The sequence below is a fragment of the Anopheles ziemanni genome, chromosome 2 (genome assembly GCF_943734765.1).
Source record: "Anopheles ziemanni chromosome 2, idAnoZiCoDA_A2_x.2, whole genome shotgun sequence".
Classification (NCBI taxonomy): domain Eukaryota; kingdom Metazoa; phylum Arthropoda; class Insecta; order Diptera; family Culicidae; genus Anopheles; species Anopheles ziemanni.
Window position 1 is genome coordinate 76690757 of NC_080705.1, and position 12291 is coordinate 76703047.

The 12291-nt window shown below is 42.0% G+C and overlaps 1 protein-coding gene across 1 annotated transcript; it reads left to right on the forward strand.

The window, feature by feature from the left end:
- The first annotated feature begins 1552 nt into the window (after positions 1-1552).
- On the forward strand, positions 1553-10897 carry LOC131294401 (ADP-ribosylation factor 6-like). The gene is made up of 5 exons (XM_058322449.1): positions 1553-1634; positions 1728-1883; positions 1951-2097; positions 2218-2343; positions 10698-10897. The coding sequence occupies exons 1-5, from the start codon at positions 1553-1555 to the stop codon at positions 10895-10897; spliced, it is 711 nt and encodes a 236-aa protein (XP_058178432.1).
- Positions 10898-12291: the final 1394 nt, after the last annotated feature.

Genomic DNA, 12291 nt, shown 5'->3' on the forward strand with positions numbered 1-12291 from the left:
TCTTCAAAGCGTTTCAGAGAACAAACCATTCCGGTGGCCGTACGAAATAGACGTAGACTGATGCAAAATCTGCTAGTGAAACAGCCCTTAGTAGCCCTCAGAACAGTAGTTAACACACAACTGGATTAGCTTTCTCCCGAATCGCTGCTGAAAATTCTAATAACGTGATTGCTTTGAGATGGGGCTATGAAGACGAACCTTAAATAATATCTTTATCGCGGAAATCACAACACAAAATACAAACGAATTAATGTTATGTGACATTTGTCGGAAGGTCTATGGTGACAATAGGTGATATCGAGAAGATAAGCGGCCAGGAATGCACCTTTGAAGTTAAATATTGCACTTTCGAAATCAAACATGAATTAATAACATCTTAGAGAACCGTAAGAGAATGGGACAACGGGAACGCAATGAAGAATGACGATGTGGAAACGAGATGTGTCAGGTGGAGGGAAGCCTCGATAGTCCCTTTTTCTGTTCAACGATCGTTCACGCTGTACATACATACTGAAAGTAAATGGTATGCGTTAGTGAACCGTTATAGAAACTCTCCAGCCACTCTTATTCTTGGAGCAAAAGAAAAACAGCTTATCAAAACCTTGCGCCATGTTTCAATAAACAAAAAGAAAAACAAAGGGTGCGCCTTGCAATACCACCACGAACAGAAAATTAAGTAAAATCGCCAGATTTTAGAACGTTCCACGGCTGTATGCGAAAGGAAGCACTGCAATCATCATCCGGGTTTCTGCTGTAGCATCTCCGATATCGATTGTAAGTTTCGAGCAAATTTCATAATCTGTGGAAAGCTACAAAAAAGGAAACCTCTAAAATCAATTGGAACAACAAAGCTTAGCGCAACCGAAGTATGGTGGAGAATGGTAAAGAAATTAAAACAAATAACACTGTAGCAAGATTTTCGCATTACATATACATATAGATTCGGCGTGATTGGCAGGAGTAGGTTTTTTTTCTGTCTGCCTGCGAAATGAGAACGTTGTACATATTATTGTATGGTAAAAGAGAAATTAAAAAGAAAAAAACAAAGCAACTAATTGATACTATGTAAGAATAATGAAATAAACGAATGGGAAAACAGCTGATGGAAGGATTTTATGTTATTTGGTTTGGCAATTCGAACGGCACATGCCAGTTGAAAACATGTATTACATTTCGCGTTAATTTTGGACTCTCAATCACAATATTATTTTAAAGAAGTGAGTAAAACTTTCTCCACGAAAGCAAACCATACAATGCTTATCGTTTATAGTTGTTGTGTTTTTGTTTTGTTTTGTGAAATCTGCCTGCTAAGAGGCCGGTCAAAACGCTTAATTTAAATAATTTCTAATGCCATTTAATTGAGTCGCCCAAACTCTTGGCGCGGTTCTTGTGCAAGTACTAATGAGTTTATCAATAAGCTGAAGTTATCAACAACTGTTTATGACTTGTGTTGTGGTGCTGGTTTAAAAACAATCTCTTTGGTGCGACTTGGCAGTTTTGTGAACGATTGAAAGTGAAATAGTACGAAACTGTTAGAAAGCAAGTGCACATCATGGGGAAATGTGTGTCAAAAATTTTCTTCCGAAAAGAACTGGGAATACTAATGCTCGGATTGGATGCGGCAGGAAAAACTAGTAAGCAGTGTATAATTGCAGGTTTTATATTGTGCATCGAGAACTCCAACCCAACCCTAACTTGAACGTTTTATGTTTTTGTGTGCCATGCAGCTATACTGTACAAGCTAAAATTGGCTCAAACGATTATCGCCGCTCCTACAGTAGGGTTTAACGTCGATACCGTGACGTATAAAAACGTTAAACTCAACATATGGGACGTTGGAGGGGATGCTGATACTAGACCATTGTGGAAACACTACTGTTCTGGTAAGCAATGCTGAAAGAAGTGAAGAACAGGTTCGTTGAGGAAAGTATTTTCCACTTTTCGCAGCAGATATGCATGGACTAATTTTCGTGGTAGATTGCGCGGATGCCAATCGGATACACGAAGCACGACAAGAATTCCACCGAATCATAAATGACAGTGAAATGCAAAAAGCGATTATACTGATATTTGCGAATAAGCAGGATCTACCAAATGGTAAGAAATTAGTTGGTTAAAAAAAATAACGCATTCGAACTGCTTTTGATAATGCGAAGTTTGAGAGTTGTTTATTATTATTGTTTTAGTTTTTTTTTTCATTACATTTTTTCCTTTTAGCAATAAAGCCTCATGAGATCCACGAGAAACTGGGATTAACGATTCTAAGCGACCGTAATTATTACATACAACCTTGCTGTGCCACCACCGGCGATGGTCTGGATGAAGGGTTGAAGTGGCTCATTCGTAACCGTTAGATTTACAAACGGACTCCTAGCAGAAACGGGAACCCATGGAACAAATTCGATTCTAATTCCATGTGTCATTGTTTCTTTAAAAAAATATAAAATATAATTACTCCCGATAATTTCGTTATTTTGTGAGAAGTTCAAAAGTTAAACGGTAGTCATATTTAACCATCTTGAACGGTAGAGCTTTGTTTTATACACCTTGGCGCTGGTTACTTTCACATCGAAATATTTCAATATGTAATGTTTCAATCAACCGAAACGGCGAAAGATGATTTGAAAATATTTATGTAATTGTTAAAGCATATGCTGCTCAAGTACAAAATTATATTTATGGACCATTATTACAACAATGTATAACTTTTGTAGCATAGTGAAATCCTTGCAACACAACATGTCTCTCATGCTAATGATTTTTCGAATGAGTTATATGACGTTGTTAAAATACATAGCTTTCTCCTGACAGGACGAACGTCGATACACTTGTTTCTGGTGCATTTCAACACGGCCCAGAACCTAGAATATGATTACGTTCTGGTCTGTCTCGTCGCTGTTGTGATAGTTTGTACGTCCTTCCAGTAAGCTTGTCGGAAGTTTCGTTTTCGTTCGACAGTGAAATGTTCATTCATTTCAACTCGTACTGAGTGGCAGGAAATGTTTTTTTTTCTAATTTTGATCCAGGTCTTGCCAGTTTTTTCTCATTTATATTCAGCATCGTCACAATATTCATCTCCTGTGAAGCGAAAGCGGAAGTGTGTTGGCAGTAAAACTTGCATAACGAGCTCTTTCCGCGGGATGTTCAGCTTTTCGTTTGTGTTGACGGCAACTTATTTCCATTTTTTTGCCTCGAATCTCTGCAACATTTTTAAATGGTTTAAATATTAAAAATAGTTTAAATAAAATTATAAATGAATGTCTCTTTTACAAGCCTCCTTGGAACTTAGCAATTGAAATTATATTTAAAACAATGCACAGCATTAACAACAAACGCTAGACTTTGCATAATGTATGTTTCAATTATTTTAATGCATTGGCCAATTAGACAGAGCTTTCCGTTTAGCATCGCCAAGGCGATGGTTGCATTTTCCGCGCGTGATATTAAAATACAGCCATTATTAATAAGTTGAAGTGCGCCATACAGTTTCGCGCACGAGCCCCCACAGGTTTCATCACTGACAGGCTTCCCACCAAGGGATAACTGCTAGGTAGGCACATAAATTGTGTGGTACCAGCTTCCTGTCGTCAGGAAACGTGTTAGCGTTTGCACCGCCATTTCGACGCAAAACTACTGGGCGCCTCCATCGCGAATGCAGGGTGTGATTTTGCACAGCCAACTACGGATGCACGGCATGGCAGACTTTGTCCATTCATTCCCTTTAAATGCGAGCCCCCCATTTCCTTTGCTATCATACAGTATATTTTCATTTCATTTTCTTTCTTCCAGTCCCATCACTCTATTCTCCATCAAACGTGCTATTCTGGGGATAGGGGTGGAAAACCCCTTTGGTTTGGTTTCCGTTTTCCGGTGTCGTCGAACCAGTCGCAACTGGTGTGGCACCGAAAACGCCGCCGGCTGGTGATGAAAATCCGGCATGCTATTTCTGTACCAAATTGGCAACAAGAATAATCTTGGCCGCGAAGCAACAAACGGCAATGTAGCGACCGTTTTCATTTTCTCCATCACTTGTGTTGATATTTTTTCGCAAGCCTCTTTCCATTTCGTTCGCCGTACTAACTATTTGATATCTGTTTCCTTTCCGTTTTTGATTCTCTTAAGGGCAAACCGTATGTTTCTGTACCCTCCGTGGCCTTTCGTCGTCTTTTCAGCAGTGCCATATATTTTTCCTTAAATAATATAGAAACCGTTGCACCATGGAAGGGCGATGCATTGAAAGGAGAAATAAAACCTCACCAGACTATTCCCGGTTTCTGTATTACCAACCGGATCGAGTTTTTTCCGGAACTATTTTTCGTCTGGAATTTGCCCTCTTTAAAGGGGTGGGAGTATCTGTTTACCGGGTAAAGTTATGCACCATGCAATATTTATGCAAAGCGTGTGATGTTTTATTTCCGTTTCGTTGCACAGCTAGGTGGCCAGTGTGTGTGTCTTATGTCTGCAGCACCTTCCGCCACGGGGCAGATATAAATGTGGAATAAATATTTGGCAACACAAATTCTCACTGATGACTGTTTGAACAACATTTTTTGACATTGCAAAATGTTTCTTTTCCTACTTATGGCCAAAAATAAAATAAAACACAAATAAACTGATGGTATGTTTTCTTTTCTTCCTCGAAACAGAAGCCCCTATTGGCTACTGTGTCTCACGTGAAGAAGAAATAATTTAAAATTGTGTTCTGTGTACCTGTGTCTTTGCTGCACTACCAGGACAATGTGGAAGCGAGCGAGGGAAACAGGAAGGCGGATATGATGAAGAGACAAGAGCAACTCTTTCCCATGCCGTAGGGAAGAACGGATTCATACTACGCCGCGTTGGCGGTTCTGTTGCGCGTTGTCGTGCCGTTGGCCCCACGGAAATTTGGGGAAAATTCTAAAGTCGACTTCGCTGGAAATTTGAGCGACTGGTCGATGGCGCCTTGTTCCAAAACGGGACTGGAATGGTACGGCATGTACCGGTTACGGCGACACGTAGCTGGCAACCAGTGCCCTGGTGCTGGTACATTCTCGCGCTCTCAGCGCCAGTTCCCTTCGGCGTTTGGTCCAAAGTAAAACTTTCAACTATTTCCGTAACGAGCAATGTCGGAAATTTGCGGCATCCCCTTGTGGCCGCCGCGGCGAGAGGATTCGGTGGGGGGAGTGTTCCGAGCTTCGGGGAAACGGGGTTTCGCAGCTTCCTAGCTTTGTGGACGGATGGTCCGTAGACTTCCGGCAGGCGGCGGCAGAGGTGGTGGTGGTTCTCAGGGTGTTAAGTCCTATTACCGAAAGAAGAAGAAGCAGAATTTGTTGCTTTATTTTTTGCGCGCTCTGTCTAGTTCCTCAATGCCCTAAATTCTACAAACAGATCTCTTCCTCTTCAAACGCTTCGTAAAAGTGCGGTCCGAAATCGATGTGATTGTGGTACAGTGTTGCCGATCCCTTCCACATTGATGTCTTCTTTTCCAGCGAGCATGAAGCAATGTAGCAAAGTATTCTTTCAACATTGTGCTTAATTTTCGTAATCCAAATAATAAAATTTAAGGTAAAGACAAATACATCGACCCTCGTTGATCCAGGTTTTGAACTATACTATTAGATACATTAACATTTGATATACATTTCCTTTTTTAAGCTATAACCGGGCGTTAACGTTTAAGCGCAAGTTTTTTTTTTTTATGTGGCACGACATCCCCTAGTGGGACAAGGCCTCTCTCCGAAGAGAGTTTGTGTGACCGAAAGACGGTATATTATAGATCGGTGGTCAGCCGTTCGTAATACCGGAGGGTGCCAGACTCGAGATTCGATCCCACACCTGTGGTGTGGTGTTTCCTCGCGCAACCGCTGCGCCATGGGCAGGGCAAGTTAGTGTTAGCTAATATTTGAGCTCTGAGATCCTACAACACGATAATACTTTTTACACAACCAAAAGGTGCGTGGCGAAGTAATGCAGTTAACTTGAACAAATTATTTCTCTACTTCAGATAAATTTGGCAGCACTGAAAAGGTCTTTGTGTCAGGTATCAGAAAAAACCCTTGCGATTACTAAATGCAACGATGTTCAACTAAAAGAACAATCTTTTTGACGCAATCGCTTACTTCTCTCCTAAACTAAATAGTCTTTCCTTTTGTTGGTTTCCTTTTTTGTTAGTTAAGCTACTCGTTCAACAATTTAGAAAACGTTCAACAAAAAGGATAATAATATTGAAAAAGAAGCAACTAACACAAATACTTTAAGCTAAGCTTTATTTTAAGCAACTATACATTAGGCTTTAAGTGTTTTCTTTACATCGGAGGACTTGTTTCTATTTTGAGAACCAAAAAGACTGTAAAAAATCAAACTAACCTTTTTACACTAAGATGGATTATTGAAAATGGGATAAAAAAAAAACAATAGACAGGAATAAGTTTATGGCCCAAACATGCAGCGTGAGTGGTTTTCCCCGGTTGTGTTTTGCCCTTAAAACATTTATCATTATCATCAGCTAAACAGAAACAAGTGCACCGTGAACTGGCATCGGTGTGGCGTGAAGATATATCCTTTCGTAATATTAACGACACGGGTAATGGATAACAAGAAAAGAAAAACAATTTATTCCCACACCTCGCACATACACACCGGGCCACGCAAACACGGGGACGCTGGATGAAACAAACGTGGATTATTTCGACTAACAGCAAATAAGCAAATCTTCTGCCAGCGTTGACGTCGTCGGAAAAGTGTCCTTTCCAATGCTTTCGGGGTGAGGCCACGAGAGTGAGGTGGTTGAAACCCAACGAACCGGCGTTCGTTATCATTTCCCTGTCAGCCGTAATGTTAGCTCGAAGAAGCGTGCGGCAAAGCTCTCACTGGCCAGAAAACAGTAAAACCCGCCCGTCACCGTGGCGTTTGCTTGCGTTCCGGGGATAACGTTAGGGAATATGTTGCCTCCGAGCGGGTCCGAAATCGTCACACCGAAAGAGGTGTGGTGTGAGGAGGGGCCCTGGTGGCTGGTGTGAAAAGTCCCGTCAGCGGATTTAAAGGATCCGGTGCTCCGGTGCGGCCTGAAAAGTGCGGCGAGTGGGGGGTTCCCGTTGACATCCGTTTTGTGGACAATTTTGTGGAGCAGGTTGGTCCTTTCGTTGGGAGCATTTTCTCACTCACATTCCTGCGTGCGGAACACCTTCCCGCAAACGAACGACGGGATTGTTTGGGAAGCGGCAGTACCACCGGGTGGGAATTTAACTGTTCTAGCTCACATTCGCACACGGTCGGTCAATCTATGTCGTGGGAAATATGCTGAAGACGAATGAAATTTTGAACGGGAATATTTCATTCCAGTGGAAGCCGCTTTGGATGACGGAAGGGGGAGAGGGGCGGGGGGGGGGGGGTGGAAATGGCCACCCCAAAGTGCAGTGGTCATCGTTTCGAGCAATCGAGTCGAAGAATGGGATGAATAAAACAAACTTCAAACTAAGGAAGGTGCAGTGGAGGAGCCGTTGCTAGCTCACTAGAGGGCGCAATAGTCAGCATCGTCAGGTTGGTGACGGCAGGGATTTGATGCACCGAGCGGCTCGTTTTCCTCACTGCTAACTGTCAGGATAATAAACGGAGCACGAACGGACGACTAGGAGGACGTTTTACTCGCCTACCTCGCCGGACGAATGCCAAGGATTGGTGAAAATGGCGTTGATATGACAACCGAGCGGACAGAAAATGTAGGTGAGAATCGTAGGATAAAGCAAAAAAAAAAAAAATTATCACCTGCCTGCATCCAGCACTGGGATGGTTTTTTCTCGTTCCTTCCGCATTCAACACCTGTCACTTTCGTGAAAGTTAGTACTTTCTTTTCACTCTCTTTCTCTCGTAGTCTCACATTTGTAGATCTTTTCCTTCCGAAGACGACCGTCATTTTTAAATACCACACAGACTCACACCCACACACCCACACCTACACATTCCATCTTTTCGAAAAGAAAGGGAAGCGCACCCTGGTTGTGTTGCGCCATCGGTTGAGAGGTATTTTTTAATTGGAATCTTTTGTAGTGCCCGTAGTAGGTTTCTCCAGCGGATTCCATTTGACGGACTACCGCTCGCGAATCGTAGCCTACACTGGGGTGGGTTTGCTGATGGATGCTGTGAACTGATTTTGTGCCGCTTTTCTATTTTTCCTGCCGATTCTTTTTTTTTTGTTCACACTCGGCATTCCATCCCTTACGTCACGGCCGGGGCACGGGATGGCCATTGCATTCCATATCGCAGGCATTTGAACGCGGGGGGAGGAGGGAAAGGGAAGGAAAATAGTTTGCCCGGTGGATGCCGTTAATTGCTTTTACCATTCCTTGATTTACTGCAGTTGGTGCTCAATTTACGGGCGGTGGAAAACAATTGAAGGAAACACATTGAAGAAGCGGTAGGAACGTGTGCTTGACGTCGCTCTCGGTTTCCATTATGTCTTTGGTCAGTAATTAATTTAGCATTTTTTTTCTGTTCTTAGAAATCTTTTACATCTTACAACAATTGCGGGTTTGTTTATGTTTTCTATTTTAAATATTTTCTTTAACTTAAATAAAAATTAAAAAAAATCGAAATAAAATTGAAAAGGATAAATACAACCATATGCCAAGGCTGCACTTGGTCGAAAAGAAGTAAATTGTACGTTGTTATTTAATTAAAAAAACGACTCGGAAGATTCCACCACCGACACAAAACGAGATCATACAAACCATCACGACATGGTTATTTTGCTACTCCTCAGCAAAAAATAAGGCAAAATGTATGTTTCACTGACAATCTTGCAAGAGTTGTATGGCAGGCAGTCGCGTAAGCGGTGGCGTTTATTCGGGCGGGAAAGTGGCATCTCTTGTACACCGTGCGTTGGTTTAACTCCATCGTGTATCGCATCCAACTCGTAAGTGTGTGATGGGTTGCGTAAGGGAAGGTGTGCAATCATGGCAAACGCGGAACTTACCTAATTACCCTTTGCGCGTGTGAAGGTACTTGTTTAATCACGTTTAGTGAAACGTTGGTTGATGGAAGTTAATCTTGTATAAGGTTTTTTTGCATTTCTTTTTATTGCATTACAACATATTGAGTCCCTAAGCCAACACTTACAAAGAATGTTTGATTACTTTCTCCCATTAAAAAGTGTTTCCTATTTCAAGCAGATACCTTCAGCTACAATTTTATATCGTAGAACAGTTATGAAGCTATATTTTCTATCTTCTGTTATCAAATCAAACATTTATTTGTATTTCTCAATTCGATACTAATGCACTTGGCATTTGGTTTTATGTTTTTATAACCGTGTTGTAATAATAAGCCTTTTGACATATTTCAGAAAAAATTATGGCAATTTCGATAACTAATGCTGGGTTACATTTGTCAGTTCTTGTTTCTTTGTAGTTCATCATTAATGTAACATAGAGGAATGATCTTTGTTTTTTGTTTAATTTTTTCTTTGCTTAAATTTACATTACTTTCAATAAGTTTCACTGTATTTCCATTATATATGTATTTGCAATTTCTTTATTGTATGGTTTGCTCTTGCTTATTTTTTATTATTGCGGTGAACCAGCTGTGATACCTGTATGAATTAGGTTTAAAATGATACGGTTTAATGGGCTATAAAGATTATGATTTGCGGTATGTCGTGTTGCTAACTATTTTGCATGGAAAATGAAAAGCGGACACTCGTATCACGGACGGCTGGCAGGTATGCCGGTGCTGATGCCATAAATTCGGTCTCCAAATCACGATCCGCAAAATCGGGATATTTGTTTTTCCACTCCACTTTTTCCTTCAACTGCTGGTTCTTTGCTGACGGAGCCTGGCGCATTCCCGGCCATAAAGCAGCGGCCAAATAGCTACAGGTACTGTTGGGAAAGCACCTGTGTAGTGGTATTCGTGTGCGGGCTTTAATGGAGACACCGGCCGGCAAATCGAACAACGAAACAATCCTGCCTGTGACATGGTGTTTCTCTTTGCTCTCCTAAACCATACTTGGGATTTTTTTTATTATTTTCCTTTCCATTTCATACAACTTCTCTCACCTTTACGTGTAGTTTTTTACATTATTTCTCTCGCCATACGAACTCCCTGTACGATACTTTGCACGTATCCTTTTTTCAGGGAGCTTTCGTTCCGATCGTTCGGTGGGAGCTCTCTGTTTATTTTCTCACGTTTAGTGTTGGGGTTTTCCCCATGTGAGATACTGGTTCCAAAACGTCGGAGGGGAACTCAGTGCGCCAGGCGTTCGTGGGCTTTAGTTTAGGCGGTCATGCGTGCTTGTTTGTTTAATCATTAATGGGACACAGTTTGCTCCCTTTGATTACATCCGTCTCGATGGTGGTACGGTGAAATCTGGTGAACGTTCAACCGTTGGAATGTGGACTGTGAATAAGTAATGCGTCCCGCAAACACGGCAAAACCCGGTACCATAATAGCGATTGTCGAAACCGGATAAAATCCCTTAAGTGAAATGTTAAATTATATTTTGCTTCATTAACTAATCATTTTGAAATGCTTGGTCTGATGTTTGAATCTTTTCAGTATTTAATGGGATATTCAATTATTTTGTATCGAATCAAATAGTTAGGCACATGATTAAAATTAGTTGCAAACATCAAACAATAAGGAATCAACACACTTTCTATTTCAGTAATGCAACGAAAGTCCTACATTTTCTCACATGAATCGCTTTTTTTCCCTTTTTTTAGGGTTAAACTCCTATAGACAAACGTCGGTATGGTTCGTCTGCCACTCAGCGTTCGGTGTTCGGGTCGAGTCGCTCACGGACCGCCCGAGCCCGACATTCCGGAACATCCTTACGCGATCCTTGCTCAGCTCGTCTGTGGTTCAGTTCCGTCGTGACCGTTCAGTTGGGTGGAAGCTGAAGCTGGTGGAATTCCTGCATTGATACTGTGAATTGGTTCAAGTGTTTTGGGGTGAAGTTTGAAGAAGAAAAGTGTCAATACGAGTTACCGAACAAGAAGGAGGCCTGTGTTTTGGTACGGTTCTGGTTGATGGTAAAAATAAGCTTTTTCGTTTAAAGAGACCTTTTTGTGGTATTTCGAGAAATAGACATTTTGGTTACAATTGTGTGGAAATATATTTTGATACTGTTGTAAGCTGTACAAGTTTTCGAGTGTGTAATTAAAAGCTTACAATAACCGATGTTATTTGTGCAATCGTTCGTTGAAGACATTGCTCCCCCAGGGAACGTTTCCTTTCCTTTAGAGTTGTGTAAAGGGGAGACGATCAAATGTGTTGTTCATTCCATCACTTCATTAAAACTGCAAACATGTTGCACTGCACTAAACCGAAAGACAAATGAAAACGGTAGCTCTACCGTCCCTCGATAGCGGGACCTCTCGTGTATGGATGTGCCCATTTTTGTTTATTTTGTTCGACTGCAACTCCCCCAGCGGGACGCTCGGGAAATTTCCATTTTCATGACCTCGATTATGGAGTTTTCTTTCCGTCAAAGGGAGAAGAAATGGGAGTACGAACGGAAATGACAATGCCAAGCGGAGGAGGAAAATACGCGAGTTCATTTACGTTTGCCATCCTTGTGGCAATATTTTCATTTTATATTTCTAAAGGAGGGGATGCATTATCCAGCTCGTTTTTGTTCAGTTTGGGGCGCCCGCTTCCAGGGTGGGCTGTTTTTCCTTTCCCATTGTGTGACGGCCCAACTGATTCTTTTTGTACCGTACTCTTGGGCTTGTACGGTGAGGCCCATCCATGTAATCACACATTTTTTGAATGTAATACTTTCCTCGTCTCCATCACGGTGGAAAGTAAAACCTCTTTTCCCCGTTCATTATTCCACGCAAGACATAGTCAGTGTGATCTTTCGGTGTCCCGATTCTTTTATGATCTAGTTTTCCTTTTCTCTCCATCCCATCCGGCAGTCACTTTCATTGCACTTTGACGAGCTCAATTTGTGAGTGAGCACACAGCCACGAAGGAAATCCCTTTGCTTTCATCAGACTGGGGGGTCAAGGTACGGTGTGTACCTCGGTGCACATGCACCTCGAACAGTGTGATAGTGTGCCCGTTTCCTTCGGTGCGTGTGTGTATGTGTGTTTGTGAGTGAACGAAATCGTGCATAAGAGTTAAATAAGCAGACACAGCATCAACACAGCGTGCACCACCGTCGCAGCCTCCTTGGACGGGTGGTTCGGGTTTTGTGCTGACATTTCCACAACACACAGCTGTGTGCTGTCAGAAAGTGTGCTCCATCGCAAGCTTGGCCCGGAAACACGTCGGAAGGATAGCTCGGGTGCCGAGCCAGTGCTTGGAAAGCGG

Coding starts and splice junctions, on each gene's coding strand:
- LOC131294401 (XM_058322449.1), top strand. CDS start 1,553: ATGGGGAAATGTGTGTCAAAAATTTTCTTCCGAAAAGAACTGGGAATA. Junction 1,884..1,950: donor GTGGAAACACTACTGTTCTG/GTAAGCAATGCT, acceptor TTTTCGCAGCAG/ATATGCATGGACTAATTTTC. Junction 2,098..2,217: donor TAAGCAGGATCTACCAAATG/GTAAGAAATTAG, acceptor TTTTCCTTTTAG/CAATAAAGCCTCATGAGATC.